Here is a 27974-nt window from a genome sequence, read left to right as displayed (position 1 = left end):
GCTGTTTACTTCTTGGGTAGCACAATGGGATCAGTTTTGAATGGACTCAAGTGAGCTGCTTAACGAGTGGCTGCCCATGGAACCTAACCTATCGTTTACAGAAATGAAACAATAGAAGTCTCCGAGTGAATGTGTACAACTGGTGTACTAACATAAATTCAACGTGATTTGTGTGAAAAATTTCCATTGTAAACTCCGTAATAAAATTATGTGCAGACATTTTGAAAACAATTAGTTGTAATTCGACGAATTTTGATAAAAATTAATAATTTTCGCATAGCTTAAATTTTAGAAACATAGTGAAATATATATACATATGGAGCACTAACTCTCCCATCCAAAGCCTAACTCAGTAAGTATTAGTTTGAGGTTTTTTTTATAGTTTCCGCTCCATGTGTATTGGAAATTATCCCATAATTCCGATAACTTTAAACCTCTTCATTGCGAAATAACAAAAAAGATGTCTAATTAAACAAATTCGATAATGATTATTTTATTTTTTGTTTGTTTTTAATTTAATTAATATATATTTTTGTAGCAAATATATTATTATTATTATTTGTAGGTGTTATTTAGAAATGTTTCTCTAATAATTGATACATTCATTTGGTTTTGTTGTTTGTGTTGTTCTTGTTGTTTGTTTTTTTTTTTTTTCTTTTGTCCTACCTGTAAAATTATAGAGCGTTCCTATAAGAAATTACATACAAAGTTATTATTTATTATATGTACTCGTATAATTATATATCTAATGAATAATATGTACGTCTACGTGTTTTGCAAGTGTTTTTCTTTTATAATTATTTTTTATTCTGAATATTTAGTTAATTATTTGATTTGATTGCCTAATTTTTTAAAAATTAACAAAACAAAAAGAAAAGAAAATTTAAATTCTAATAAGAATTTTGTTATTTTTTATATATATTTTTATAACGCGTTTATTTTTTTTTTGTTGTGTTTTTGTTATTTTATTTAACTTAAACATAAATTATTATATAATAATTTGCGTTAATTATTAAATATAATCATTATCATTATTATTAGATTATTAATTATTTTTATTATTATGTTGTTGTTCTTTTTTCATTATTTATGTATATTTATGTATATTATTTAACCATTTTTCTTAACTCTTCCACTATCCCTGGTCTCACAAAATTTTGGAGATTTATTATTACTTATTGGATTATTTTTTTGTTTTTTATTTCAATTTCTTTTTTTGTATATTTTTTTTTATTTTATATGTATTTATTTATATTTTTTTTCAATGTGTGAGTGAGTGGAGTATGGGTTTCTTTCTTTTCACTTAATAATTCTATAAAAAACGTTATATGTATTTATGTATATATTGTATATAAACAAACAAACACTCCCACAACAACATGTTTATTGTTCGCTTTTCTTCATTGTCGTCCAGTCATCATGTCATTAACATCATCATCATCGCCGTCGTCTTTGTCACTACTATAACTAACCGAACGACGTGTGTTGTTTTCTTTAATAATTTTGTATGATTTTACATTGATGTAAGAGGCATTTTGTGATTTGCATTATTGCAATGTTTTTGCTTTTGTTCTTGCTGCTGCTGTTGTTGTTGTTGCAGTTGTCGTTTAGATGCATCACTAGTATCAGTTTTTTTACTATGAATTTTATAATTATCACTAGAAATGCGAAAACATTTTGTTAATGTTGTAGGTGTGGTAGATGTTCCTACTGCTGTTACCGAAGTGTTGGTTGTGATAGTAGAAGTAGTTGTAGTAGTAGTATTATATATTGCTGTTGCTATTCTTCTGTTGCTTGTTGTTGTTGCTGTGTTGTTGGTGGTGGTGGATGTATTATTAGTAGTAGTAGTCGTAATAATTACACTATCATTATTAAAAAAATGAAATCCATTTGTTGTAAGAATATTAACTTTTTTTCTATGCTATAGGGAGCCAGCCGGAAAACTTGTTGAACTATTACTATGCGCTAAACTAATCATTGAACCCGATAGACTACCCTCTTCGTCAGGGTAGGTCTCACGTGATCCCTCCGCAATAGCTAAGGCGCTGTTAAATAAATAGAACAAACAAATGTTATTATAACTCATTTTAAAGTTGTTATTTCCGAATTTCCATTTTCTTTAAGTATTAAAATGAAAACATAATTTTATATTTTTTTTTGTTTGTAATTTTAACAATATTTCTTTAATACCCTAAAAAGACCCTTAAAAAGAAGAAAATAAATTAATAATAAAAAACATTTTTAAAACAAGCTTTTATTTAAATGTCCTAAGGAGAAAAAATAAACTTTAAGTTATACTAAACAAGTTTGAAAAGAGTTTGATTTAATTGAAAGGTAATTTACTTCTTTTTAGAGCAATAAAAGCTTGTTATAAAAATATTTTTTTATTATTATTCTATTGTTATTGAGAGAGACATGAACTTTGGTATGAAGGTATTTTTGGAATTTCCATTATGTTTTTTTGTACTTGCAATTGTTGTATAATTAGAACTACAACAAATACAAATGAATTCGCGTTGATATTGATTATTTGTGTTATTCTCTTTTGATACAACACTAAAACCGATTTTTAAATGGAAATGTTGCCAATAAAGGTAGCACTGCCATTGTCACTACTGATTTTAATAACAAGGTTTAATCGTTCCAGCTTCCTATACGTAGATATAGGTTTACAATATATTGAATGTGACTCGGAAAATTTAGAAGCTCAGCTCAGTTTAACAATAAAAGAACTTCGAAATCCAAACAAAAAAACTAGTATTGCAACAACTAGCGATTTAAAACCAGATTTTGATTACTTGGACAAATTTTCAAAAAGTTAAAATAAAGTAAATCTTTTATACAATGCAATTTCAACTATAAATGAACGTGTTATTTCTGTTACTTTTTTAATCAAAAATAAATTGAGGAATCGTGAGTCCTCAAATTATTTAAATTGTATTCTCTTCTTGAAATATTATTTTAAAAACTATTAGAACGTGTTAATATTATATTAATATACAGTGGTTGACAAAACAATGGAAACTTTTCCAAATATTTCATTAGTGGCCTAAAATCTGAAATAATTTTTTAAAAAATTTTAACATTTTTGTAGTATTTTATTTGTATACTTTTATTAACTTAATTTAACAAAAAACAAAGGACATAATTAATTAAATTCTAAAAATGAGAAAACAAAATTAAAAGTCTTCTTTATTACGGCATTGACAAAACAATGGAAACTTAGGTATTATTTTAACATATATGGTCTAAACTTTGCAATAACTCAATATTTTGTTGGGTATCCCTTATTTTTTATAACTACTACACATCGACGATGCATTGAACCAATTGAAGAGTCAATGGTCTCCTTTGAAATATTTTGCCATTCCCTTATAACCGCCTCCGATAAATCTTCCTTTTGGGTCCTTATTTTACGATCTACAATTTCCCATCGATTTTCTATGGGATTGAGATCTGGCGATTGGGCAGGCCACTTCAAAACACCCCAGCAAAAAATAATGGAAGTGCATCTTTACATATGACATTTTAATCACATCTAAAGTTGCAAATGAATCTTTTCTACCTCTGAAGATGTGATTTTAAATATGGGTATTTGACACTGAATTATAAATATTTCGTTGATGTAATTGTTTCCTACATTTTTTGAATTTTATAAAATTTATTAAAACCTGTAAAAATTGGTATACAAACAATTTTTACATTTTTTAATCATTAAAATTAATCAACCATTGTTTCATAAATTTTATAACTACATTAAAATCAATTCATAAATGCTCAATTACATCACTTTTTTTCTATTATTTATATTTCCATCAAAGATGCCAAAAAATTTAGGTATCCACTACCTACATTAAAATAACACCTTAAAATCGAAATTTAATCGCATCGAAAGCATCGAATTTATTAAGTAAAAAGTTGTCAAAAATGAACAACATCCCTCCAATGACAAGCTAATGTAAAATTCATAGCTTTTTCACCAAAATTGGAAGTACATCAAGCATGCTATTTGTTGTGAAAATTCTGCATCTTCTTCCTCACTTTTTTTGCTGGGACGTACCTCGTTGGATTGTAACCACTCGGTTACAACCCTAGAGGTGTGTTTCGGGTCGTTGTCGTGTTGGAATCTCCAAACTAGGGGCATATTTTCCTCAGCGTATGGATACATAACATCGTTTAATATGGTTCTGTATCCTATACCTGTCATGGTATCTTTTATAATATGAATTGGGCCCATACCTTGCCCTGAAAAACATCCCCATACCATAATATTCCACCGCCAAACTTTACAGTCTTATTTATGTACTTTGCATTTAATCTTTTTCCCTTTGGTCGTCTTACAAATGTTCTCCCATCACTGCCTCTTAAATTGTATTTGGATTCGTCGGGAAAGAGGACAGTATTCCATTTCTGTATCGACCAGTTTAAATGATTTAAATGATTGTAGACGAGCAGAATGGTTCTTTTTAGAAATGAGTGTTTTTTTTCACAGGACGATAGCAACCAAGACCAGCCTCATTTGCCCTGCGACTAACTAATTTTAGGCTATTAACAACCTCTCGAGGAGTTATTTTTGGGAATTTCTTGAACTCTCTCGCTATTAAATTATCTTGTCTAGGAGTAATCTTACGAGGTCTTCCACCTAAATGTTGAGTTTTTACAGAACCGGTCACACGAAATTTCTTTATAATTTTTGAAACTGCTGATTTATTTATTGAATATTTGTCACAGATACTTTTTTGTTTTAAACCAGCTTTAAAATCGTTAATTATTTTATTTTTTAAGTCTTCACAAATCTTAACTCTATCCATTTTCGTTAACTTTGAAAAAAAGCAATTATGCGAAAAACTTAGAAAAGAAAAAAAACTATACAAGTAAAATAATAAAAAAAAAAATTATTTTAAAAAAATATTTTAAATTTTGGGCTGCATATGAATATTTGGAAAAGTTTCCATTGTTTTGTCAACCACTGTATATCATTTCTTTTGATTTAAAATATTAAACAAATTTAAAGTTGTGTTAAATAAATTTAATTTAAATCAATTTTTAAAAGACAGAATGATTTTTTAATTAGTTTTAATAAAAAAAATATATAAGCTAATTTATACCTCAATTCATAAATTGACCGTTTATTCGAACCGGTTTTTGCTTGAAAAAACCGAAAACCGATTTTTAAAAATTACGCTTTTTTGAATTATTCGAAAACCGGTTTTTGGAATATGTCGAATATTTGATCACTCGAGTATAACAAAAATCATTTTTTTTTAATTTGCCAAACACCTCCAATATCTTAAGATATGGGTATAGTGTCCAAAAAAAACCGGCAAATTTAAAAAACCGGTTTCCGGTTTAACCGAAAAAGTTTTTTTTGGAAAAAAAGTTTTTTTTGGAAAAAAAGTTTTTTTAAAAAAACCGATTAAACGGTTTCGGTTTTTATCTTCAAACCCGGTTAACCGGTTTATATTAAATGTTTATTTAATATGAAAAAGGTCTCCTTAAATTTATTTTTATTTGTGGACGCTAATAGGAAATGTGTTAAGAATTGTGTACTAAATCTTCGGAAATTTTGCATTTTTGAATTCTTAAGGCTCTATCTTTATGCAATCACTTTATATGTTGAAATATTGTCAAATGCTATAATTTTCTATAAAATAAATCAGTATTTTTAAAAATGATAACAAAGTTTTTCATAAATATGTTTGAATGAGCTTTTGAAAACATATTTCATTAAAACCGGTTAACCGTCTTACAAAAACCGGGTAAAAAAACCGAAAAGTTAAAAAAAAACCGAAACCGGTGGATTTAACAAAGATGAAAAAATCGGTTTACCGGTTGAATAAAAACTGATTGAGTCCTTTTGAATTGATTAATATTTAAGTAACCTTGAGAAATGTGTATGCAAACAATTTTTGTTGTAATTTTTCACCAATAAAAAACAACTCCAAAAATCAGTTTTTATTCAACTAAGTTACTGGCTTATAAGAGTAAAACTCGGTTTTTAGGTATTTTTTGTCGCACAGTGTAGTCCTACTTTTTTTTAGAATATAATAATTAATTTTTGAGAGGAAGCAATAAATGAGTCCAAGGGGCCTCGTTCCTACGACAATCCGGAGCAACCCGAGTTGTACTCGGTCAAATGTTTTCAACTCAGTCCCTGAGAAAGATCTCTCGGCACCAGTAGAACTACTACAATAACAACCGAAGGTCTTGTGGATCAAACCTCATCATAAGTACTAAAGTGACTTTTGGAGTTATAGTTGTAATATACGAGTGTCCGTTAGATGCAAAACTTATTTCAACTAAAGTTTATTCCTATATTTTACCAATAAGGGAAACGTCTCTCAAAAAATGAATGAACATTATTAAATTTACCTGAAACCTAATGTAACTGATTCTTCATCAAAAGCTTCAAGTTCTTTGACATGTTTCTCATGCATCAATCTTAACCTTTCGGCACGTTCTTGATTGAACTGTTGCAATTCAGCATCCATCTGTGATTAAACAAAATTACAAAATGATTCATCAACAAATTTGAATTCAAATTTCAAATTCCATACATACCTTACTCTCTAAAACACTACGACGTACTGCCACACGATTTTCCAATTCTTTACGCTCACGATCCCGTTGTTCTTGAGCTTGTTTCTTGTTCTTGTTTTGATAGGCAGTAAGCACTTCTAATTCATATTCCAACATTTCGTTGGTACGTTGGCACTCGATCACTTGACTTTCATCTAATTTATAGCTCTGACTTTGGAACATATCAGCGATACTTTGTTCATACTGTACGTGAGAAAAAAAGTTATTAATTTTAGTAGCCTAATTTGTAAATAAGTTATGTTAGCAATTTACTTGTTCACCCAACAACGTAAGTTTACGGTGTTTCTCTTCTTTTAACTGTTTAATGACTTCTTTTTGTTGCTCCTTTGGCGTTGTTTGCAATATCTGTGCCTTATAGCGTTTATATTGTTTTGTTTGAGTTTTACAGGTTTCGCGGAATTGTTTACGAATTTGCAACTCCTTTTGCTAATGATATAAAATTTGGCATAGAAAAGATTTTTAAATGAAAAAAAAACGTTAACATGAATTAACAAGTATTTACCTTAAGGCTCTTAGGATGTTGTCGTATTTCCAGAGCATGTTTGCGTAATAAATCTTTTTTAACACGTTCCATATAATCCTTTTGATTTTGTAATTCGGTATCATGTTGTTTATTAATCTAAAAAAATGTATGTTTAAACAGTGTGATTTAAAAAAACTAATTAAAAAATTTACTTGTTCTTCTCTCAACTGATGTACACTTTTTTGCTGTCTATATTCCAGCTCCTGGGTTTTCTCATGATGTTTCAACAACATGCCATGAGCTTGTTCAAGTTGTTGTTGTTTTTTGGATAATTCCTAAATGACAAAACCTATAAGTGTTTTTAGTTTACAAGCTGGAAGAATGCTTGATACTTACATCCCTTAACAACTGATCCTCCAATTCGTGCAACATAATTAAACGCCTTCGTTTAAATTTACGCATTTCCAATTCAATGTATTTCTTTTGCAATGTCAACAGACGTTGTTCTTCTTGAGCCTCGGCTTGTTTGAGGTTGTCCTTTTGTGATTGCAATGTTAAATCCCTCTGACGTTTTGGCGTCGACTCATCCATTGACAATTCACGTTTCCATCTCTCCTTATTGGCCTTGTATTCTTTTTTGCGATTCATATCGAAAGCTTTGCGATCACATTCCTGTTTGAGAGAAATCTCTTTATGTAATTTCTTTTCTGCAGCTGTTGTTTGCTTCATACGCTTCTCCAAATCCTGCTGATGCTTTGCCTGTTTTAACAAAATACAAATTCCACTATGTGATTATAATATTATTCTAATGTACACTTTACCATTCCTCACTTACCTCTAGTCTTTCTAGTTCTCTTGTGAAATTATGCAATAAATTATCATATTCCTTGTCTAAGGCATTTTTATGCGCTTCCATTTCAACTTTGCACTTTTCTTCGAGTTTGAGTAGAGCAGCTTGATGTTCACGACGCATTCGCTTGTATCCAGACATTTGCTCATGCATCTCCTCCTGTAATACAGACAAATTTAAAGTTTTTCTTTATAGTTATAGTTATTTAGTTTTCAATAATTTAAGGACGCAACAAACTTTATAACTAGGTGCTTTAGAATTTCTATACTACATAAAAACAAATAGAAAGAACATTATGGTTGTTTTGTGCAATTCAATTTTGAAACAAATGATACCCGGTTAAAATGCCCCTTTCTGTTTTATCTCTTTAATTGTCTGTCAAAAATATATTTTCATTCCGTACTATTGAGATCACACTTATTTTGATCTGCTGGTGTCATCATAGTCGGTTAAATAAATGAATAAATATATGCTCAAAAAAGGTGAAGGTGAACCGCATTGAATAATCAATCTAACGGTTGAAAGTTAATAGATTCCTGTATTATTTGATGTATTTTATTTAATTTCACTTTGAATAATGACTATAGATCAAACTAAATAAACTCCTACTGCCACATTAAACATTATTGACAGGATTTTTTGGTTTTTTTTTACTGCGAAAAAGGGATACAGCTAAATTATATTCTAAAATTACCTTCACATTTTCATAATACTCAAAGATTTTACAAGACTTTTGTAAAAAACACTCTCCTCCATAGTAAACTAAACAAAGTATATGCAAAATGTGATTTACTACACTTGAGCAAATTTTGCACGACTAAAAATTATTGCAAACCAGTCTTGCAAATATGCAACACCAAAACTGCAGAGCTCTTTTCGCTATCAAATTAACAAAGAAGTTTTATAATTAATTCAATGGAATAAAAAAAATAAAATTAAACAAAGAAATCATGAAACGAATACAATTTTGGGACATCAAAACAAAATATGTAACTTTAATATTTTCGTTATTTTTAACATTCACACAAACAATGATTCTTCTTACTGTTAAAGCATGCAAAATCTGTGACAAATGAATAATAACATATACTTTTGCAATATGATTGATACACGCAATGCCAAACATTTTGCTAACATACTACGAAGAGTAATTTTCTCTAATATAATAATTTATTTCGTTTAATTTTTGAAAAATGTCAACGAGTTATTTTATAAAAATTTAATTCAATCATCGATGCTTGATGATGTAACAAATCACAGTAATATATTGGCATGTGCTGAATCTTATATATGCTTCACCTTAACAGAATAGTTGAAGAGACTAGTTTCAGACAATTCTATTTATTTTTCAGAAATTTCCATTGGTATTGCTCTAGAATTTTCTGACATTCAAATGGAAATATCTGAAATACAATTGGATAATTCTCAAATAGAATTGGAAAATTCTGAAATACAATTGGAAATTTCTGAAACGCAAATGGAAAATTCTGAAATATAATTGGAAATTTCTGAAATTCAATTGGAATTTTCTGAAATATAAAATTTCAGAAATACAATTAGAAATTTCTGAAATTCAATTGGATATGGTGTAAACAAAAAACGGTTTTTTGGTCATTTATGTACCGATTTGAACTTTAGATCTTTCCGTGATTTTTGAGCTTTCAAAAGTAAATTTTCGTGTATAAATTTTGGGTTTTTGATGAATTTTAGTCAGCCCAAATTTGAAAAAATTCCCCGTGTTTTTTCCCTTTTCTCAATTTTTCATATTCAAATTCTACGTTAAAAAAAATGTTTTTGTCATAATTGTGCTGAATACCAAAATTCACCTAACTATTCTCGATAAATTGATATATATGTGTACGTGGAAACCATATTTCAATCAAAAGAAAATCGACGCCGCTGTCTCTAATGATCCAGAACATAAAGTTGCAAATGAAAATTGTAGAAATTACAAAGGCAGTGACGAATTTATGCAGTGAAGGATATAATTAGTCTTAGAAAATGTCTGAACTATTGGGTTTCCGCTTTTTGATAAAATCTTGTTTGTCATGAGCGACGACTGCACTTATTAGCAGTTTATGGTTTTATTATCGCTTTACGGCAGGAAAGCAACTGGCAAATTTCTACAAAAATGTATGTATGTTTATGAAACTGAAATTAAATGCGTTATAGGTTTACCTGTAGAGCTTCGAATAAATTAATACAATTTGAGTTAATTCCCTTAAAATTTAAATTATTTAAATCCTAGAAAATTTGCATTAATAACAATAAATCATTCTCTATCAAATGTAAAATGTTCAATGTTTTTCGAACATTATTCGTCATACAAGTAGCAAAACAATTTTTAGTTAAATAAAAAAATAAAATTACATTGTCGGATGACAGGATCTGTAGAATAAACAATAAATCCAATTTCACTGAAATCGATACATACATATATTGAATATGTGCTATAATTAATTCCCCTTTTTATGATCAAATGCTTGATAAAATCATGCTTAGATATAAATCAAAAAAATGATGGCCTTTGAAATGAGAATTTTATTAAAAATAGATGGTCAAATGTTACAAAAAGGTTGTAAGGATATCACAAACATTTAAAAGTCTTTTCGAGAATGAACAAATTATATTTGGCATACGATTTCAATACAATAATTGCAAAATATTAGAATTTGTGCTAGTTTTTTCCAATTTTAAAAAAAGAAAATACTGTTTGAAAGTTTAGTGGATTAATTATATTATTATGAAGAAATATCCAAAATAAATTTAACAGTCACGCTAGTTGTTTATTATTGGTACAGGAAAGTATTATTTTGCTCTGCAATATACCTACATCCATTGTTTGAGTTTACTTTTACTTTATATCTGTAAATAGTTGCATATCTGTACTAATCAGTGTTTAGAACATATAACAGCGTAATGAGGCTTTCGCATGTCGCGTTTTTACTTGTTTTAAAAGCCTAGTTAAAAGCATTCATAATAAATGTTCTTGTTTTACATAAAGTTCTTGGAGAACTGAGTCGAATTGAAACTCATTCACTCACATATTAAAAAATCACATATTAACTAAGGATTCTATACAATTATGTAATCTAAAACTGAATAAAACATTAACATTTGTCCAAGTCAAACAAAAAAATTATTATAAAATTATTTTAACCACGAAATAATTTTCAATGAAACCCATGAATGAAAGGATGATTGTTTATACATAAATAAGTACGTATGCACAATACTTAAATTTAAGAAGAAATACTATTTATTGATAATAACAAACAAAAATGCATAAAACACATTATTATGACAATGAGGAAGCACCATAAACCACATATAAATAGAGGTACAAAAAGAATAGAAAAAAACAAATTCGTTATTATATCTCTGTTCCAGTACTACTTAGATTTAAAGGCTTTAGTTAAAATTTTCAGGAAAACATTTCCTTACACAAATATTTGTAGTTTTTACTAATTGGCATTTATTATTTCTGAGTAGAACCAGCGAAGGCCGAATTGCCGCATTCAATATCGAGTAAAACTGATCGTAATTTTCTTATTAGTGATTATGGCATTCGATATCGAGCAATAAATGTACACTTTATTATAATTTCGATTTCGAATGCGGTAATTCGGCCTCAGTAAATCGGATGAGTACAAGAACAAAGTAAACATATAAAACTCAAATTAAGTTTGATATCTAAAAACGCATGTATTATGTTTAGTCAGCATTCAAATGGAATTTGTAACTTTTTTCAAAATGATTTATAATAGTATTTGATAAAAACAAAAATTAACAACGCAGGACGACTATTGACTTATGATTGATATATAATTTGACAAATGAACAGTGTGTCTGATTATAGTTAATAGATTTAGGAAAATAGATTTACTTAGTATTTATCATTATAATCCAATTCGTTTCATTAAACATTGCTCATATATATTGTTCATATTCTGCAAAAGAGTTTTTGTTTTTATTTTATTTTTTTTTTTAGTTTTGTTTTGGGTTATCTTTCATTCATTCATTCTTTTTCATGTAAAGTTGCCTAATTTATTTTGTTTAACTGTTTAATGTGGGTAGTAGTAGTTACATTCATTCATTTTTGTATCTGAGACTATGAAATCGTACAATTACTACTGTCTCCGCATAATGTTGGACACAAAACATAGTTTTCCTATTACAAATAAATACAATAATGCAAAAAAAGGTTGAAAAAAGAATTGTACAGATAGATATTGTTTAGTGTTTTGTAAAATATCAAGACAGAAATATAAAGAATGCACATGATGTGGTGATTGTTGATATTTGAATGAAATCATTAAGTGGCATACGAAAAAAAAAATACAAAACAAGAAATGTACATTTTTTATAACACTTCTAAAGGAACAGAAACGAAACCAACATAATATTACAGCAAATCAAAGTTATTAACTTGAGATAATATTGATATAGTATGTGATTTGTATCAGACAACACGAAACATGTTAATCCAATAACAATATTTTTTGATAAACACTATTTCGAAAAGTATATTACATAATTCGACTATCAACGATTGGAACAATCTGTCGTGTTTGGCATTGAAAAGGGCCATCATTTCAACTGAAAAAATGTCGATATCACGGAGGAAAAAATTTAGTTATTTCAAAATGTGAAAAAGAAAAATCTATGAATATAGATCAATCTTCTGTAAGTTTCAAATTTGAACTTTTTTGGAATTTGAAATGTGTAAATTTTTGTAAAATCCTTCAAATCTGCCATAAAATTACAATGTAATATTTTATAAAGGTTTATATATTATTTGGTTTAACGTTAGAAAAAATATAGCGTTTTCTGTTTTATTGCTGTTATAAGATTATATTTAATATAAGAGAAGTACGTCTAAATATGTACTATCTAAAAATTTAGTTACTATTACTTATTCATTCCATAATTTTGGAACAGAGATAGCATTTATGTTTTATTTTGAAAACCTGATTGTACTTAGAACTTTATTTCCTTTTGAGTAGAAACTAAACCTCTGCATGAATGGATTTGTTGTTAAGAAGTACATATGAACTTGCAAAGTATGTGCACTTACTCGAATTATACTTAAAAATAATGTTCATATTTTTGAGATCAACAAAATTATCGAATATGTATTTGTTTTTACTCGGCTTTATGTTTACTAGTAGGGGAAAGGGGGCACCTTTGAACACTTTTTGATTTCAAGCCTCATAAAAATTTATGTTTTTGAATTATTGACTTTTTACATAATTTAACTAATAATATGTATGGAAATTAACTTTAGTTTAAATCTACAAGTAACTTATTTTTAGTTCGATTCATATATTTTTTTATTTATTTAATGGATGAAGTCATTATGTGCCCCCCATACGGGGCAGCTTTGAACTGCAATTTTTATCTTGTAGCGTTTATGTACAAAAATACCATAAACAGTTCTATTTTCTTTATATGTAATAAATTCGATTTATTTATGAAACCATAAACATTAACATTCAAAAATAAAAAACAATAAATTTATTTCACAAAAGAAAAAACTCTTACATAAAAATAAAAAAATTTACAAAATTTACTGCAAAAACATGGTCACCCAAATACATTCGGTCGACGACTGAAAAAACTAGCGAAAGTTATTGACGTTGCTAGAAAACAAGGTTGCCATGTGAAAAACTTGGTTAAGGGTCGGAAAAAATTGTTAACTGAGATTTTATTAACATTGTTCAAAGGTGCCCCTGTTCAAACGACAACCAAACTTCACGAGGTACTTGTTTAAATTTAATATTTTGTTAACAGTGAAGTCTTCTTCATAAGAAATGGAAATAAATGAGGCAAGTTTATTATATATTTAGTTATTTATTCATTCATTCACTTATGCATATTTTAAAATTATAAATGCCTTTAATTACATTAATGCATTACTTTAATCTCTGCTGTATAATACACAACATGGTTTTTAAGGTACTTATTTTTTTGTTGATCACATTTCATATATTCTTTTTGTTCGATACTCTAATACTTGTTCGTATTTAATAAGCAAACATTCTCTTCACTTCCCTCCTTGTGCTCTGAGTAAGAGTACAAATACATATATACTGCATTCGACAGCGAGTTTCACAAATGAAGAAAAAACTAACTCGCTGCAGATGTCTAGTAGAAACACAAGCTTGCGGACCGGCATGAGATTGTTTTTTTAAATGAAGTTTTGACAACTAAAAACGCAGAAGTAAGCCGCTCTATTGAAATCTATTTAATTTTCATTGCGAGCACTCTCAGTTAGAGTGACAATGCTTTTTATATATTTTACGAATAAACACCGTTTGTTTGTGAATGGCAAGGAAGAAAAATAAAATAACTCTATGAAATACAAACGACAATGAAACCCGCACCGCTTCACTTAATTTGCATTTTCTCTGAGAAGCAGAATCTGCTTTAAAATTCGAAAGTTGCGTTTTTACTTTCTGAAAGTTTTTTTCTTAATGGTTTTTAAATTTCTTTGAGGAAAATATTTAAAAGTCGTCGGATTTCAAATTTTATATTTTAAGCTCGTTTCTTCTAAATCTACATAGTTTTTGGAGTACCTGAACCCTTTTTCAATTAAAATTTGTAAAAATTTTTTATAGTTTTTAGTTACTCAGCTAAAAATACATATTTGAAAATTTTCAAAAATAATTAGCCTTTTTTTATTAATTACAAAAAAAAAAACATTAAGAAAATCTGTTCCTAACTTGTTTTGTAATTTTTTTTTTATTTTTGGAATTTAAAATGCATTTTTGATAAATATTGATACATTTAAAATGTTTTTGTGTATGTAGAATTAATGAATTTGTATGATATAGTGTGGGATTACTAACCTGCATATGTTCCTTTTGTTGTTTAGTGACTATGCTTGTAGTACGTATGGTGGCAAAATTATTTGGACCATGCTCATTATTAGACGATGTTGCTGCGTATACGGCCGCTGCTGCAGCCGGAGAGGATAGATAACGAGGCTGAATTGGTGGTGGCTGTTGCTGTTGAGACATGCGATCTCCAGACATACTCGAACATGATTGCTGCTGTTGTAGACTAATACCTCCACCCATGGACATGGGTAAGATCGAATGTTGTTGCTGCTGCTGCTGCTGTTGCATTTGCTGTTGGTGTGGCATGGGTGCTGGCACCACAGCTGTGGAATTTGTGGGTGTAACATTGTTGTTCATATTGTGCATAATGCTGGGCAATGGGGGCAAATTGCGATGACGCGATGAATTGCGCGAAACAGCGCCGCTGATGGCCTGTTGATGTTGTTGCCCATGTTGTTGTTGCTGCTGATGTTGATGCATCTGTTGATGATGTGGATGGTGATAATTCATGGCACCCAAATGTTGGGGTTGCTGATGTTGGTATTGATGCATACCGCCACCACCGCCGTGATGATTTTGCGCTGGTATTGAATTAGACGAAGAGCTCTAAAATGGTGTATCAGAAAATAAAATAAAATTAAAAACAAACAACGCATTACTAAGGGAATTTTTTGTTTTTTTATAAGACACTAATTGGAGATTATGTACTACTTGACTACTGGCCGCCGATACACCCACAGATTGTATAGAATGTTCCGACGTAATACTATTGCTCTTGCTGCTGTCGCCTCCGGCATGCTCATCCTGTGTATCGTCTGTATCGCCAATGGCGCTTTCAGTCTCGCAGGTATCAACCATAAGAATTTTCTTCATTTTGCGATAATTCAAGTTGTCCAATTCCCTAACAGCTGCTTTTGTTCGTGCTATGAGCTCTAACAGCACTGTATCCGAACGTAGTCGTGTCACATACTGATCAGCTAATAGTTTCGTAGACGAGGGACGTTCAGCGGGATTCTTTTTGAGACATAAGTCAACAAAATCACAAAATGTATCTGTCCAATCATTTTTCTGCAAGAAAAACCAAAACAAATTAATTAAACTTCCGGGTGTAAATGATATGTATAACCTACCGGTAATGTAGGTGACTCATTTTGAGCAATGTGATACAGTGCTGACATGGCATTCATATTGAAATATGGAGGCTTTCGTTCGGCCAACTCAATGCAGGTTATACCCAAAGACCAAACGTCAACTTTACCATCATATTGTCCCTCATCCATGGCTAATATCACTTCGGGTGCCATCCAATAGGGTGTGCCTACAAAACTATTAGCTGGACATTTTATGGCTGCACTGCCAAAATCAGCTAACTTCACCACACCATTGTCAGTTAAGAGAATGTTGCCCGCTTTGATATCACGGTGAATACGACCCAAACTGTGCAGATAGCTAAGGCCATTCAAGACACCATCACAAATGGCAGCAATTTCATCCTCATGCAGTGGCTTCTTATGCACTTCAATAATGTCTGATGCCGAACCTACACAATATTCCATTACCAGCCATGCTGTGGATTCGCGTAGATAGCATCCTTTATACTCGATCGTATTGGGATGATTCAATTGACGTAGAAATCTTTGCGAATTATAGAGAACACATTTTAAATAACAATTAAGCACACAGATACATATACACATATGGTTAAATCCCTGACACTTGTCACATCAATGAAACTGAATTATTATATGTACTAGCAAATTATTTCTAAATTAGCAACTTTTTTTTAGCGGGCCACATTCATAATACATATTGTAGTTATCGATCTAGAACATCGCGTGATCGATATTTTTAGACATATCAGAATAAAACCGCTGACACGTGATATAATTCTCGTTCACAAAAATGTTCAGCCAAATCAGAATGCAAACTAAAAATGGTCATCTAAAAATATGTTTAGTGACTCCTGCTACGATTTCCATCCTATATTTTGGTTATTTGCGAATATGGAGGGATTTAGTTATTTATTGAAATATACTTAAGAAAATAAATTTACAAAGTACAAAAAAAGCGCAGGGTATTCAGAAAGTAAAATTAAAATAATCTAGAAAATAGGAAAATATATCGAGGAATTATTTACTCAATCTTCAAATGCGAGGAACAAAATCTTTTGATTTTAAATAGATGGTGGTAGTGCACTAATTTTGCAGTTTGCTTAGTGATAGTGCAAAATTAGTGCAATCATTTTGTTGATGTTTAGTGCTGAGTTATTAGCAGCCTCACTAAACATTAGTGATAGTGAGTTAAAAAATTTTGCAATCAAAATTAAATTATTTGATTTAAAAAACTTTTTTTTCTGCACTTCAAATTGTGCAACTTCAAATTGTGCACTACATTTTTAAGTTCAAAATGGTTTAAGTTTATTTTTGTGCACTAATTTAAAACTTCAGACTAATACTTCATTAAAAATAACAAAAAATATTTAAAATTTTGCACTAATTGATTGTAGTGCAGATTTTTGCACTAAATCTTCGTTTAGTGATACTGAAAAATTATCACTATCACTATTTTGCTTTAGTGCTAGTTACGAAATAACCATTATCACTAAAGCCGATGGAAAATAGTGCAAACTAAATTTTTGCAATTTTATTGAGTGAATATCATTGAATATGCATAAACTTGTTGATAAATTTATGTATCACAAACTTAACTCTGTTAAAAAAAAAATACTTATAATTTCCGATTTCGGTATTTCTTAAGGTAGGGTCACACATGACAAATATTTGACGAAAAAGACGTAACCATTAAATAAAATATATTTGAATTCTTTCATTTATTTCAAAAACATATTTTACTTTGGATGATTTAAAACAAAAAAAATTAGTTTTATTTTATTTGATGCTGTTTGATCTTACAAAACAATTGTAAGAGTAAACACGTCAAACAAATTTGTGCTAAAAAAAAGTGGTTACGCTTTTTTGAGCAAATATTTGCCATGTGTGGCCCTACCTTTAGGATTATGGTGCATAAACCAGACAAAAATACAGTTATTTTGTTCATTAAATTGGTATTTGATATCTAATTTAATCACCTTTGACAAAATTGTTAAAATTCCATACAGAATAATTACTACCATTTCAAAAATAAAAGAGAAAAACATTCACTTTTTCATACAAATTATTTCAATTTTGTCAACAAATTAACACTTTGAATTGCATTAACTTTTACTTATCATTTATTCTCAGTTATTGAACATTATAGTTTTTTTTTTTTGATTTGTAAATGTCGAAGTTTATGCGGGAAGTTTTGCTTTACTTCTTTAATTTGAAAAATGTGCCGCTGAAGCACACCGATTGCTCACCAAAGCTTATGGTAAATGTGTCCATCGGTTTCAACGTGCGAGAAATGGTTTGTTCGGTTCAAAAGCCAAATATCTATGAAGCAAAGGTACTGATCTATATTTGGTGGGAGCATAAGCTGCTGAAATATGGCCAGAACATCACATGGAACCTGCACCGAACGCAACTTGACATTTTTCGAATAACGCCTAGAATATGCGGCTAAACTTGAAACCGTAAATTCCATCATGACAACACTCGGCCACATAATGAGTTGGTTGGGAAGTTTTGTCTCAACCGTCTTATAGTCCAGACCTTGCCCCGTCCGACTACTATTTGTTTCGATCGATGCAGAACGATCTTTCTGGGATACGCTTCACTTTGGAACAGATTATCCGAAATTGGCTTGATTCGTACTTGCCCTCAAAAGATGAGCAGTACTTTAAGCGCGAAATCCATATCTCGCAAGAAAGATGGAAAAGGGTCATAGCTAACAATGGCCAATACTTTGAATAAATTTATATTGTACAAATGTTTTAAAATAAAATCTAAAAATTTAAAAAAAAATCCGCATTTTTAAGTCATAAACCCAATATAATTCGCCAAAACGTTCTAAAGGACATTTTAAATATCTACACATTTTTGTAGTACTACTGATTTCTGAAATATTTTTTAACAAATGTTAAGAAATGAGTTTCTAATCTTTTAAAAATATTTAGTCCACTCGAAAGGATATTTACATGACGCCGTAAAAAAATCTAAATTTTTTTCATACCCAAATATTAAAAAATTCTGGGATTTTACCATTTGTGTTTATTTTAAATCTTACCTGATTTCCTTGAGTATATCTTGCCATTTTTCCAAACTTTGTTTGCCCGTATAGGACATCTTCTTGATGGCCACGATTTCTTTGGTAAGATTACATCGTGCATAGTAAACTGCACCGAAGGAGCCATGGCCAATTTCTCGTAAATCTTCAAATATCTTCTCGGGATCATGTTTATTGAATAATTCGGCTATTTCCGGATCTTTGAGGCTGCCAGGACGTGCCGAAGGCATGGCTCATGTTATTCTGTTAGTTTTTAAATGGTTTCTGGTTGAACAAATTTAACTAAATTTTCAATAGTATTTCCTGTAAAAGAAATCAAAACAGAGTACCTAAAAATTAGTACTAATACATCAAGGGTTTAGATACTGTATATTTTAAGGTATTTTACATATTCATTCAGTTTATATTGAACAGTAAGTATTTCTTATCGCATAAATAACAAATGTTCGCTGTTCTTTTTTAAAATACATTGTATGTACATATGTATTGGAAATTGCATGATTCATATGGTTTATTTTATTTAATCTTTTGGTTTAAACTTTCTTTCAGTAAAAACATGTGTGTCAAATTATTTGCTCGCAATTTGAATTGTGTTCGTGTGTTTTGAATTGAAAATTAAAGACAACTGTTAGAATATTTGTTTATACAATTTAAAAGAATTAATTTATTGTACAGCCTAAATTACGAAATTATTAAAATAAAATTCTATATTTTTCTGGCTGGTGCAGTTTTTACAAAATATTTACAATTTTCATTCGTGTTTTGTGTATTTTACTCATTTACCGCAAACTGTCAATTAAATGTCAAAAAAAATGTTGATTCAAATGCTTTTGTGTATTATGTATTTCCAAGTAAGAAATAAAACAAAGGTGGCGAGTGAGTGAATGAATGAATGAGTTTTAAATAAATCGCCATGTGTTTGTTGCTATTGTGGTGTAGCTAAATTTTGCAAAAACAAAAAGTTAAAAAAAGGTCTGTTTAAACAGTGACGTAAATACAATTGTATAATGGTTAATCGGTTAATTTATAAGTATAGGTATTTCAAATGTATTTATTAGGCAACATATATCAAGGGCCTTGTGGCCCAGACTGAATAAGGCAGATACCAGACTGCTACTGGATCTAGAATCTAGATAGATATAGAATTATGTACGACCTTAATAATAGGATACGTATGGATTTATTATTGTTCTGACATATTCCCAAAAAACAAAATTGTTTTGAATGATTGAGCTATAGGTCTCCGTAGGTATCTTTAAATTAACCAAACCCATCTGAAATATAATTATAAATGCGTATTTTTCACGGCAAACAAATTTTACAATTCTAATAAAAAACAAATAATAGGAACAAAAAATTTAATTAAATGCTACAAAAAGAAGAAAATAAACTGGAAATTAATTCAAACAATTTATTATATTATACAATTCATATGATATAAAGGGATTGTTAAGCTTCATTTAAATTATTTTTAGCTGGGTACTTCATTGCCGTGGGTACTTCATTTACGTTAAGATGATTTAAATTATGAATTTCTAAGCGATGCATTCCTAAGCGATGATATTCATCACTGAAAGGTATTTGGTATCATGTACAATTTCCCGGGAATTTCACAAAAAATGTTTTTTTAGACTGAATCATTTGACTACCAATAAATTCGCCAATAGATTGGATTTGTGGTTCGAGAATCTCCGCCCGGGATTTAACTTAAAATAATTGTCGGGAAACCCTACAAAAATTTTAAATTTCCGGGAATTTCCTACAATTATTTTCCTGGAATTACCGGCCGAGAATACTCGAACCCCAAACCCTAATTACAAGCAAAAACTATTTTCTCTGTATGACAAAAACAGGAAACTTAACATTTCTAGTAGATCTTCTAATACAAATTGAAATTTTAAGTTCTTAAAGGAATTATTAAGATGACCAATGTTAAAACTTTTAAGGATATTCGCATTTAAAGAAAATATGTAATGGCATTAATATTGCTTTAGATTGGTAAAACTTCTGTTTCGAAACGACTTTTTTACCTTAATCAGACTTATTAAATCTTTTAATAAAAATATATTAAAAATTATCTTCAATATGAAGCATTTTTAATTTATTTTAAATAATGCTTTAAATTTTGTAGATTTTATTAAACTGAATTATTTAAATTTAAAATTTGTATTTTTATAATTGAAATTGTTAATTGAATAACGGTTTTAGAGCTAACGGCAGCCATTCCTTGACAACATGCGACGTGTGCTTTGGGTCGTTGTTCTGCTGGAAATACCAGGCACCATGCTTAACTAACCACCACCATGCTTAACTGTTGGAATGAGGTTCTTCGGTTGCAGCTCCTCATTAGGTTTGCGCCAAATTTTCCAAATAAATTGTACTTTTGCTTTCATCATTAAAAAACACATTCAACCAGAAATCTTTTGATTTGTCCGCATTTTTAAATGCGAAGTCTAGTCGCTATTTTTCTGTTTATTTCGCTTATTAATGGTTTTTTTCTTGGTACGCGACTAGGGAATCCGCTTTATCGCCAAAAACTACGCACTGTTTCTGAATGAACATTAATATTGTGGTAATTTTCCAAAGTGTTTCGATTCTCCACGACTGTTGTTTTAGGATTTTTACTAACAACACTTTTTATAAATCGCTCAAATCGTGGTGAAATTTTGGGTGTACGTTCAGTTTTTGGCTTGCTTGCTAGAGATTGAGACTCAGACACAATTTTTATTAGTCTGCACTGTAGACTTGACACGTCCAACAATTTTAGCAATTGAACTCAAGGAATTCCCACCTTTTCTTACTTATTTTAACAAAAACGTAAAATTGTTTCTTAGAATTACTGCATTCTTTAAGAACTTGCTTACAAATGGTATCGTACGTATAATTATCTGTGCAGATTAAGTTTTAACTTAAAAGTGCAATAACCGGAAAGTTAACCGGAATTTTTATAGTTAGTTTTTGACAGTGTGTCCATGCCTTGCAAAAGCAAGTAAAAATATCGATCAGAAATACAGGGTTATTTTTAAACTCCAATTTTAGAGTGGGTACGTATCTGTGTGATTATATATTTTAATTTGTAATATTGTTGTCTAATTTTTCGAAATTTTTTTTATTTATTTAAATTAATATTTTAAATTTTGTAGATTTCATTAAACTCAATTATTTAAATTTAAAATTTTGTATTTTTATAACTTAAATTATTTATTGAATAACGATTTTTAGAGGTAACAATATTTTCGATAATATCGGGAACGTTAATTGCAGTTATTTAGGTAACATTAGCTTAGCGGTAACGGTAGTTTATCTAAAAAGAGTATTATAGGGATAATGGTAGCTTACCGGTTACGGTAGCAAAATTAGTTAATATCTTTTTACTCCAAACGCTATACGGAAGATGTTTTTTTTTTCAATTCTTGTAATTTTTGGGTGCGGGCGTTTAGGTACGACGATTACACCGCATTGATTAGTAATTAATACAAACAGCGAATGTTTTTAATTTCTGGCAATGAATATTTTCATTTCAGTTTTTTTCACTTTATATTTTCTATTGTAATTATACCCGAGTATATAGAAATTTATTGCAAAATTTATTGATTTAGTTTTTCCATAAAACAAGATAAAATATTTTTCACGACTTGAAAAAATGACGTCTGCTAAGTTTGTCGCAGTTGTGCTGCTTTTTGCAGACACTTTTTTATTACTCGTACACAAAGTGCAATACTCTCCTAACTGAATTCATTCTTCTCTTTTCTTTTATACACACATTTTGGTGAATAAACATTCCATGTAGTTTTTAAGTAATTTTGTTTCTTTATAAAATTTCGTACACACATTTCGAACACATTCAAATTATAAATATTCATTAGATTTTAATTGTAATATTATATGGATATTGCAGTTTTTTTTTAAATAAACAAATATTTTTTTCTACGTTTCTTTACCTTTAATATTTTTCCAAAAAAATATTCACCTCTCAACCCCCTTTTACGAACAAAATGAGACGAGAGAATAGAAAAAAAAATCAAGACAAGAACGAAAATGTACCCTTTTGACACCTTGACACTTTTTTCATACAATTGGGCAGAGCAAACTAAGTATCATAGAAATTAACATTTATGAGATTTTCAAGAATCAATAATAATGAATTTTTATTTCAGTAAATTGTTAATGTTGAATAGTCAAAATGTTATTTGTAATTTTATATAACTTACATTACTTTAAACGATTTTGAAGTATAAAAAATCCTTGTGGCTTTATTTATGTATAATTAAATAATAGTTTATAATATACAAAATTAATACTTTTAGTTTTAAATTTATATAAAAAAAACTGCAAAATTGTTTACAACTTGGAAGACTCAATGCGACATATAAAACATCGCTGTTTTTTTCGTCACCAACACCTTTGTAAGGAGACGGTGTTGTTCAGATTTAAACTATGTTTTTTCTTTACAGTTTTTCAAAATAAATTAGCAAATATTTTAAATATTTTTTATTTTAACAATTTTTTTTCACCACACTAAAGGCGAAGACATTTTTCCTACACACACACACGCACACTCACGATTTTTCTACATCACAGACCGTCCCGTATGCAATTACAAATAAAATCTGGTTTTTTACTTATTCTACTTTGTTACATTTTCACATTCATGTCTACATCGATTGTGTTTCAACAATTACACGAGCGCAGATTAAATAATTATCTTTATTAAGATTTAATTAAATGTAAAAAATATTTTTAACACATTAAAAAAACTTTTTCGTTTCTTGACACAAAACCTTCTCCGAAATTTTTCTATGCACCCAAGTGGTGAAATTTGCAAAACAAAATGGCGAGTCTCTTGAAGGTAATGAATAATTGAATTACCGAGTACACATGTCGTTCGTTACAAAAGTTATCGATGTTCTTTCCAATGATGATAACCTTTTCCACTAATTCATCTTAAATCTAAACAAAATTTTTAAGATAAATTACTTTCAATAAATTATGGAAACAAATCAAGATCCCAGTAACAATTTATATTTTCATAATTTTTTTGCTGTTAATATTGACATTTTCTGTATTGCCGGCATTCGGCCGGGTGAAGGGACTTAAAATCCTGGGGTGTCGAACACTTCGCTAAAATCACTTTTCTGTATATCAAAATTTGTCACATAAATTAATAGTGTAATTTTTGGTTCAAAATGTTGATAAACAGTACCTACAATATTATATATCATATAAAAGGTATTTTGACGCACTATTCAATGATACCCACAATGATCATATTATTTTCCAAATATATGAGAAATTTACTATTATATATATTGACTTCAAATTCCTGTAACTTCTAAACTAAGAGAGAGCAGGCACAAATTTTAACGTTTTTGTTTTTATAATTGTGAGAGCTATCAACACCAAAACAATTATTAAAATCCGAGCTGTTTCAAAGATCTTTTTGTGGTGTTGATAGCTCTCATAATTATAAGCACAAAAAGGTTAACATTTTTGCCCCCTCTCTCTTAGTTTAAGAGTTATAGGATTTTAAAGTCATAATAGTAAATTTCTCCTATATTTGGAAAGTAATCTGATCATTATGGGTATCAAATACCTTTAATATGATATATAATATGATACTGTTTATTAACATTGTGAACCAAAAATTTCTTTTACAATTTATATGACAGTACTTTCGAAAATGTTGATATACAGAAAAAGTAAATTTAGCGAAGCAGGTGCTCGATATACAGAAAATATGAATATGAACTGAAAAAAATATATAAAAATCTCGTGTCACAATGTGACACCGATCTGTTGAGCCTCCGAAACGGCTCAACAGATGTTTATGAAATTTTGTATGTATGTTCGGTAGATATGAGAATAGGTCGTAAAGTATATTTCACACTGCTAGGTCATTAGGGGGTCCCTATCCAGAAAAATTGTTTCCATTTTTTTGACAAAAACTTTTTTTTCGCATTAGTTGGCATCAAAAAATACATATAACCCCAAGTTTACACATTTTTTAATCGCGAACGAAACGGCTCTACCGATTTTTATGAAATTATGTATGTATAATTTGTAAGTATGATAATAGGTCGTGGAGTATATTTCATACAGCTGGACCAAAATATTCACTCGAAATAATTTGTATGGTAGAACAACGTTTGCCGAGACAGCTAGTATTACACAGATTATTACAGATATGAAACAAATGACAGTTGTCAAAAAAGTTTTCAATGGTTGTGATTTGCAGAGCGAGAGAAAAATTATAATTTCAATAGGAAACTAGTGTGAAATATATTTGTCCCTCTTTTCAAACCACAACCATTTTGACATTTTCTTTTGTTATTTTTCTTCTGAAACCAGCTGATTATCTGTATAATTTGTGTAGTATTATATATAATCTGTTACTTGGATCTTAATTCGTTCCCAGATTGACTGCTTTTGTTGAAAAAAGTGATTTAAAAATCACTGGATTTTACTAAGAAATCGCTAAATTAGTGCCACATTATTTGAGCAGAGCGCACTGTTGCCAGATTAAAAAAATTATTTTCATAATTTTGACGATTTTTAGCGATACCTTCACCTGGGTTACAATCTTGTTAAGATGCGAAGTGCATTCTGTGTTTCTGATCTCCTTCCTGTGTTTATATACAGGTTTTTCTTTAGAACAGATCCACAAGAGGCCCTGAATTTTAAAACAGTGTGCGACCAAAGGTTACAAATCGTGTATAGATATTGGGACGGTCGTGATATCATCCTTTGTCTGTCCTGCTATCAATATATAGAATTTTGTACTGGCCATCCTTTAGATTAGGTCCCTCCTGGTTTCGTATTGGCTTTACCGATGAGTGGAAGGTTATATATGCCCGTTTAAGGGTACTGATGAAGGGGTAACTGGGTTTGATGCTACGGCTTTCAGGGACGAAAGGGAATCCGTGGGGGATGGTGTGAATAGCCATTAAGAGGGGATTCTTACCCTAACGGAGGTTCATGCCAGGATAATGGAGCATGAAGGGCATGTTAGGGTCTTGGATGTGGACTGGCTTCTGGGATTGTCGAGAGACTCTTGGTGAATCTAGTACCACGCAACTTTCGAGGAGATGGCTCTGCTCCCTGTCGAGAACCTAGATACCATTGTAATATTCAATAACGGTCAGAAGCCAGAAGGATAACCTACTACCTGAGGGCAAGGGTATACAAAAGAGTCTATCATTAGAAGGTCGTCATTGAGGTCGCCAAGCATGATACTTTTGAATACCGGTCGATCGTAGGAAGAGAAGGCAAAGATCGGAACCAGGAAATCTCTAGCTTATCTGGCCCCAAAGGTAAATTCCAAAGAACTTACGGTCTTGTAACTGCAGTTTTGGGTTGGTTCTCTTCTGGGGAGTGTCATGCAGATGCTGATGTCGACCAGACAAGCACTCGTAGGGGTTTAGGGTCGGCGACCTCGTCAGAATGTCGCTTAGGTGTAAATAAGATCGGCGGTGTTCCCACTTCTGAAGCGCTCAGGGCGTCGGCAAGAGCTGTGGATGATAGAAGGTGAAGAGTGCAGGCAAATTTTTTTTTTTTAAAAAACAAACTGCGAAGCGTTTTGCTTGTCTACAGATACACCCAGAGTCTCTGGCGGGAATCGAACCCGCTACCCTCAGATTGATAGACCAGCACAATACCGTATACACTATCGGGGCACCCTGAAGGGGGTTGTCAATTTTGGTGTTGGCACTGTCAGGTTTCGGTACTCCAAACATGACAAGACCAAAGAAGTTGCTAGTGGTGCAGATAAATCTACACCACTGTGAGGCAGTATTGGCAAAATTCATCACCCAATCCAAGACGGACGTGGCCCTAATCCAAGAACCTTGGATTAACAAAATTAACAAATACTAATCAACAGATCCTCCAGGTAATGAGGTGCAGGAGTTGAAGGCGTATAGGAGGAGATGCGATACCCTTATCTTGAGTTGTGATGCCAACGTACATCATAGTCAATGATGTAGCGTAGACATTAACAAAAGAATTGAGTTTGTTTTTAACTTTATAACTGTAACTAAGGTAATACACCAACGTTTAGGATTAAGATATTGCAGGATGGAAACCGACTGTTCCTATTCGGATCACGGTCGCATTACCTTCTCGTCGAATTTTGTCGCGCCCCAACGGTAGCCCTTCAGGGATCCTAGACAGACAAATTGGAACATTTTATAGCAAGGTTCAGAATGGCATGACGCAGCTAAATTTTCGAGAATTGTCGCCATTTGACATGGATAGTGTGGTAAATAAGTTTACCCATTTAATAAGGGAGCTATCATGCCCGGTGAAGTTTCCAGGCAGGCAGAAGTAACCTAAATGGTGGACCAATGAACTTGACGTTGAAATATCGACGGCTAGAAGGTTTTTGTTTCGAGCGACTGGAACAACTATAACGTATTCTTCAATAAGTATAAAGGAGATCTCAAGAGGGCAAAACTGAATTCATGGGTATCATACTGCGAATCCGATGATAACGTCAATGAGTTGTCCAAGTTCCGTCGAATTTTATCCAAAGATCCAAAAGTCGTAGGGTACATACAAAGGGAAGACAACTCATGGACAGAGTCTAGCTCAAAGACACTCTCCCTTCATATGGAAACACACTTTCCAGGTTGTACAGCAACTGAAACTGCATCTACGGGACACTCAGTCACATTTCTAGTAGCATTGAGGAAATAGTCTCAGGGGAAAAATTAGTATGGACGGTGAATACTTTCGACCCGTACAAGTCACCGGGTCCGAACGGGGTTTTTCCGGCTATGCTATGTAATATGTTGAAGACTCTTGAGCGACTGAACAATATAGATACCATCCTAATTAGAAATGCTTAGCACGCATACCTCAAGAGTAAGTCTGTGGAGAGTCAGCTGCATGAGGTTGTGGGTTGCATTGAGCACGGCTTAGAGCAGACATCGGCAGATCGTAAAATTGCCTTTGCACACTAACACCACTTCATTTTGTATTTGCGTTTTTTGAGTAGCGCTCTCTGGCATTCAGCGCACTGAGACAAAGGTTTGTAAAGTTTTTGTATGTTTTTTTT

At 30.7% G+C, this 27974-nt stretch overlaps 1 protein-coding gene across 5 annotated transcripts; it reads right to left on the bottom strand.

The window, feature by feature from the left end:
• Positions 1–900: 900 nt before the first annotated feature.
• Positions 901–23733, bottom strand: Tao (Serine/threonine-protein kinase Tao). 5 transcript variants are annotated; one of them, XM_065510178.1, is made up of 13 exons: positions 23131–23733; positions 18920–19222; positions 15886–16390; positions 15464–15823; positions 14765–15361; positions 7899–8072; positions 7460–7822; positions 7276–7398; positions 7103–7219; positions 6853–7026; positions 6562–6783; positions 6373–6491; positions 901–2045 (listed from the first exon to the last, which is right to left on the bottom strand). In XM_065510178.1, the coding sequence occupies exons 2-13, from the start codon at positions 19147–19149 to the stop codon at positions 1922–1924; spliced, it is 3108 nt and encodes a 1035-aa protein (XP_065366250.1). In that variant the 5' UTR covers positions 19150–19222; positions 23131–23733; the 3' UTR covers positions 901–1921. The 5 variants fall into 5 exon arrangements, with proteins under 5 accessions (XP_065366250.1, XP_065366253.1, XP_065366251.1 ...); XM_065510181.1 differs by having other exon boundaries at positions 15467–15823; XM_065510179.1 differs by having other exon boundaries at positions 23559–23733.
• Between the last annotated feature and the right edge of the window lie 4241 nt (positions 23734–27974).

Source organism: Calliphora vicina, chromosome 4, assembly GCF_958450345.1.
Source record: "Calliphora vicina chromosome 4, idCalVici1.1, whole genome shotgun sequence".
Classification (NCBI taxonomy): domain Eukaryota; kingdom Metazoa; phylum Arthropoda; class Insecta; order Diptera; family Calliphoridae; genus Calliphora; species Calliphora vicina.
This window is presented reverse-complemented; position numbering and strand designations above follow the sequence as displayed.

Coding starts and splice junctions, on each gene's coding strand:
- Tao (XM_065510178.1), bottom strand. CDS start 19,149: ATGCCTTCGGCACGTCCTGGCAGCCTCAAAGATCCGGAAATAGCCGAA. Junction 15,362..15,463: donor CGGCGGCCAGTAGTCAAGTA/GTACATAATCTC, acceptor ACACCATTTTAG/AGCTCTTCGTCTAATTCAAT. Junction 7,399..7,459: donor AGGATCAGTTGTTAAGGGAT/GTAAGTATCAAG, acceptor TTTGTCATTTAG/GAATTATCCAAAAAACAACA.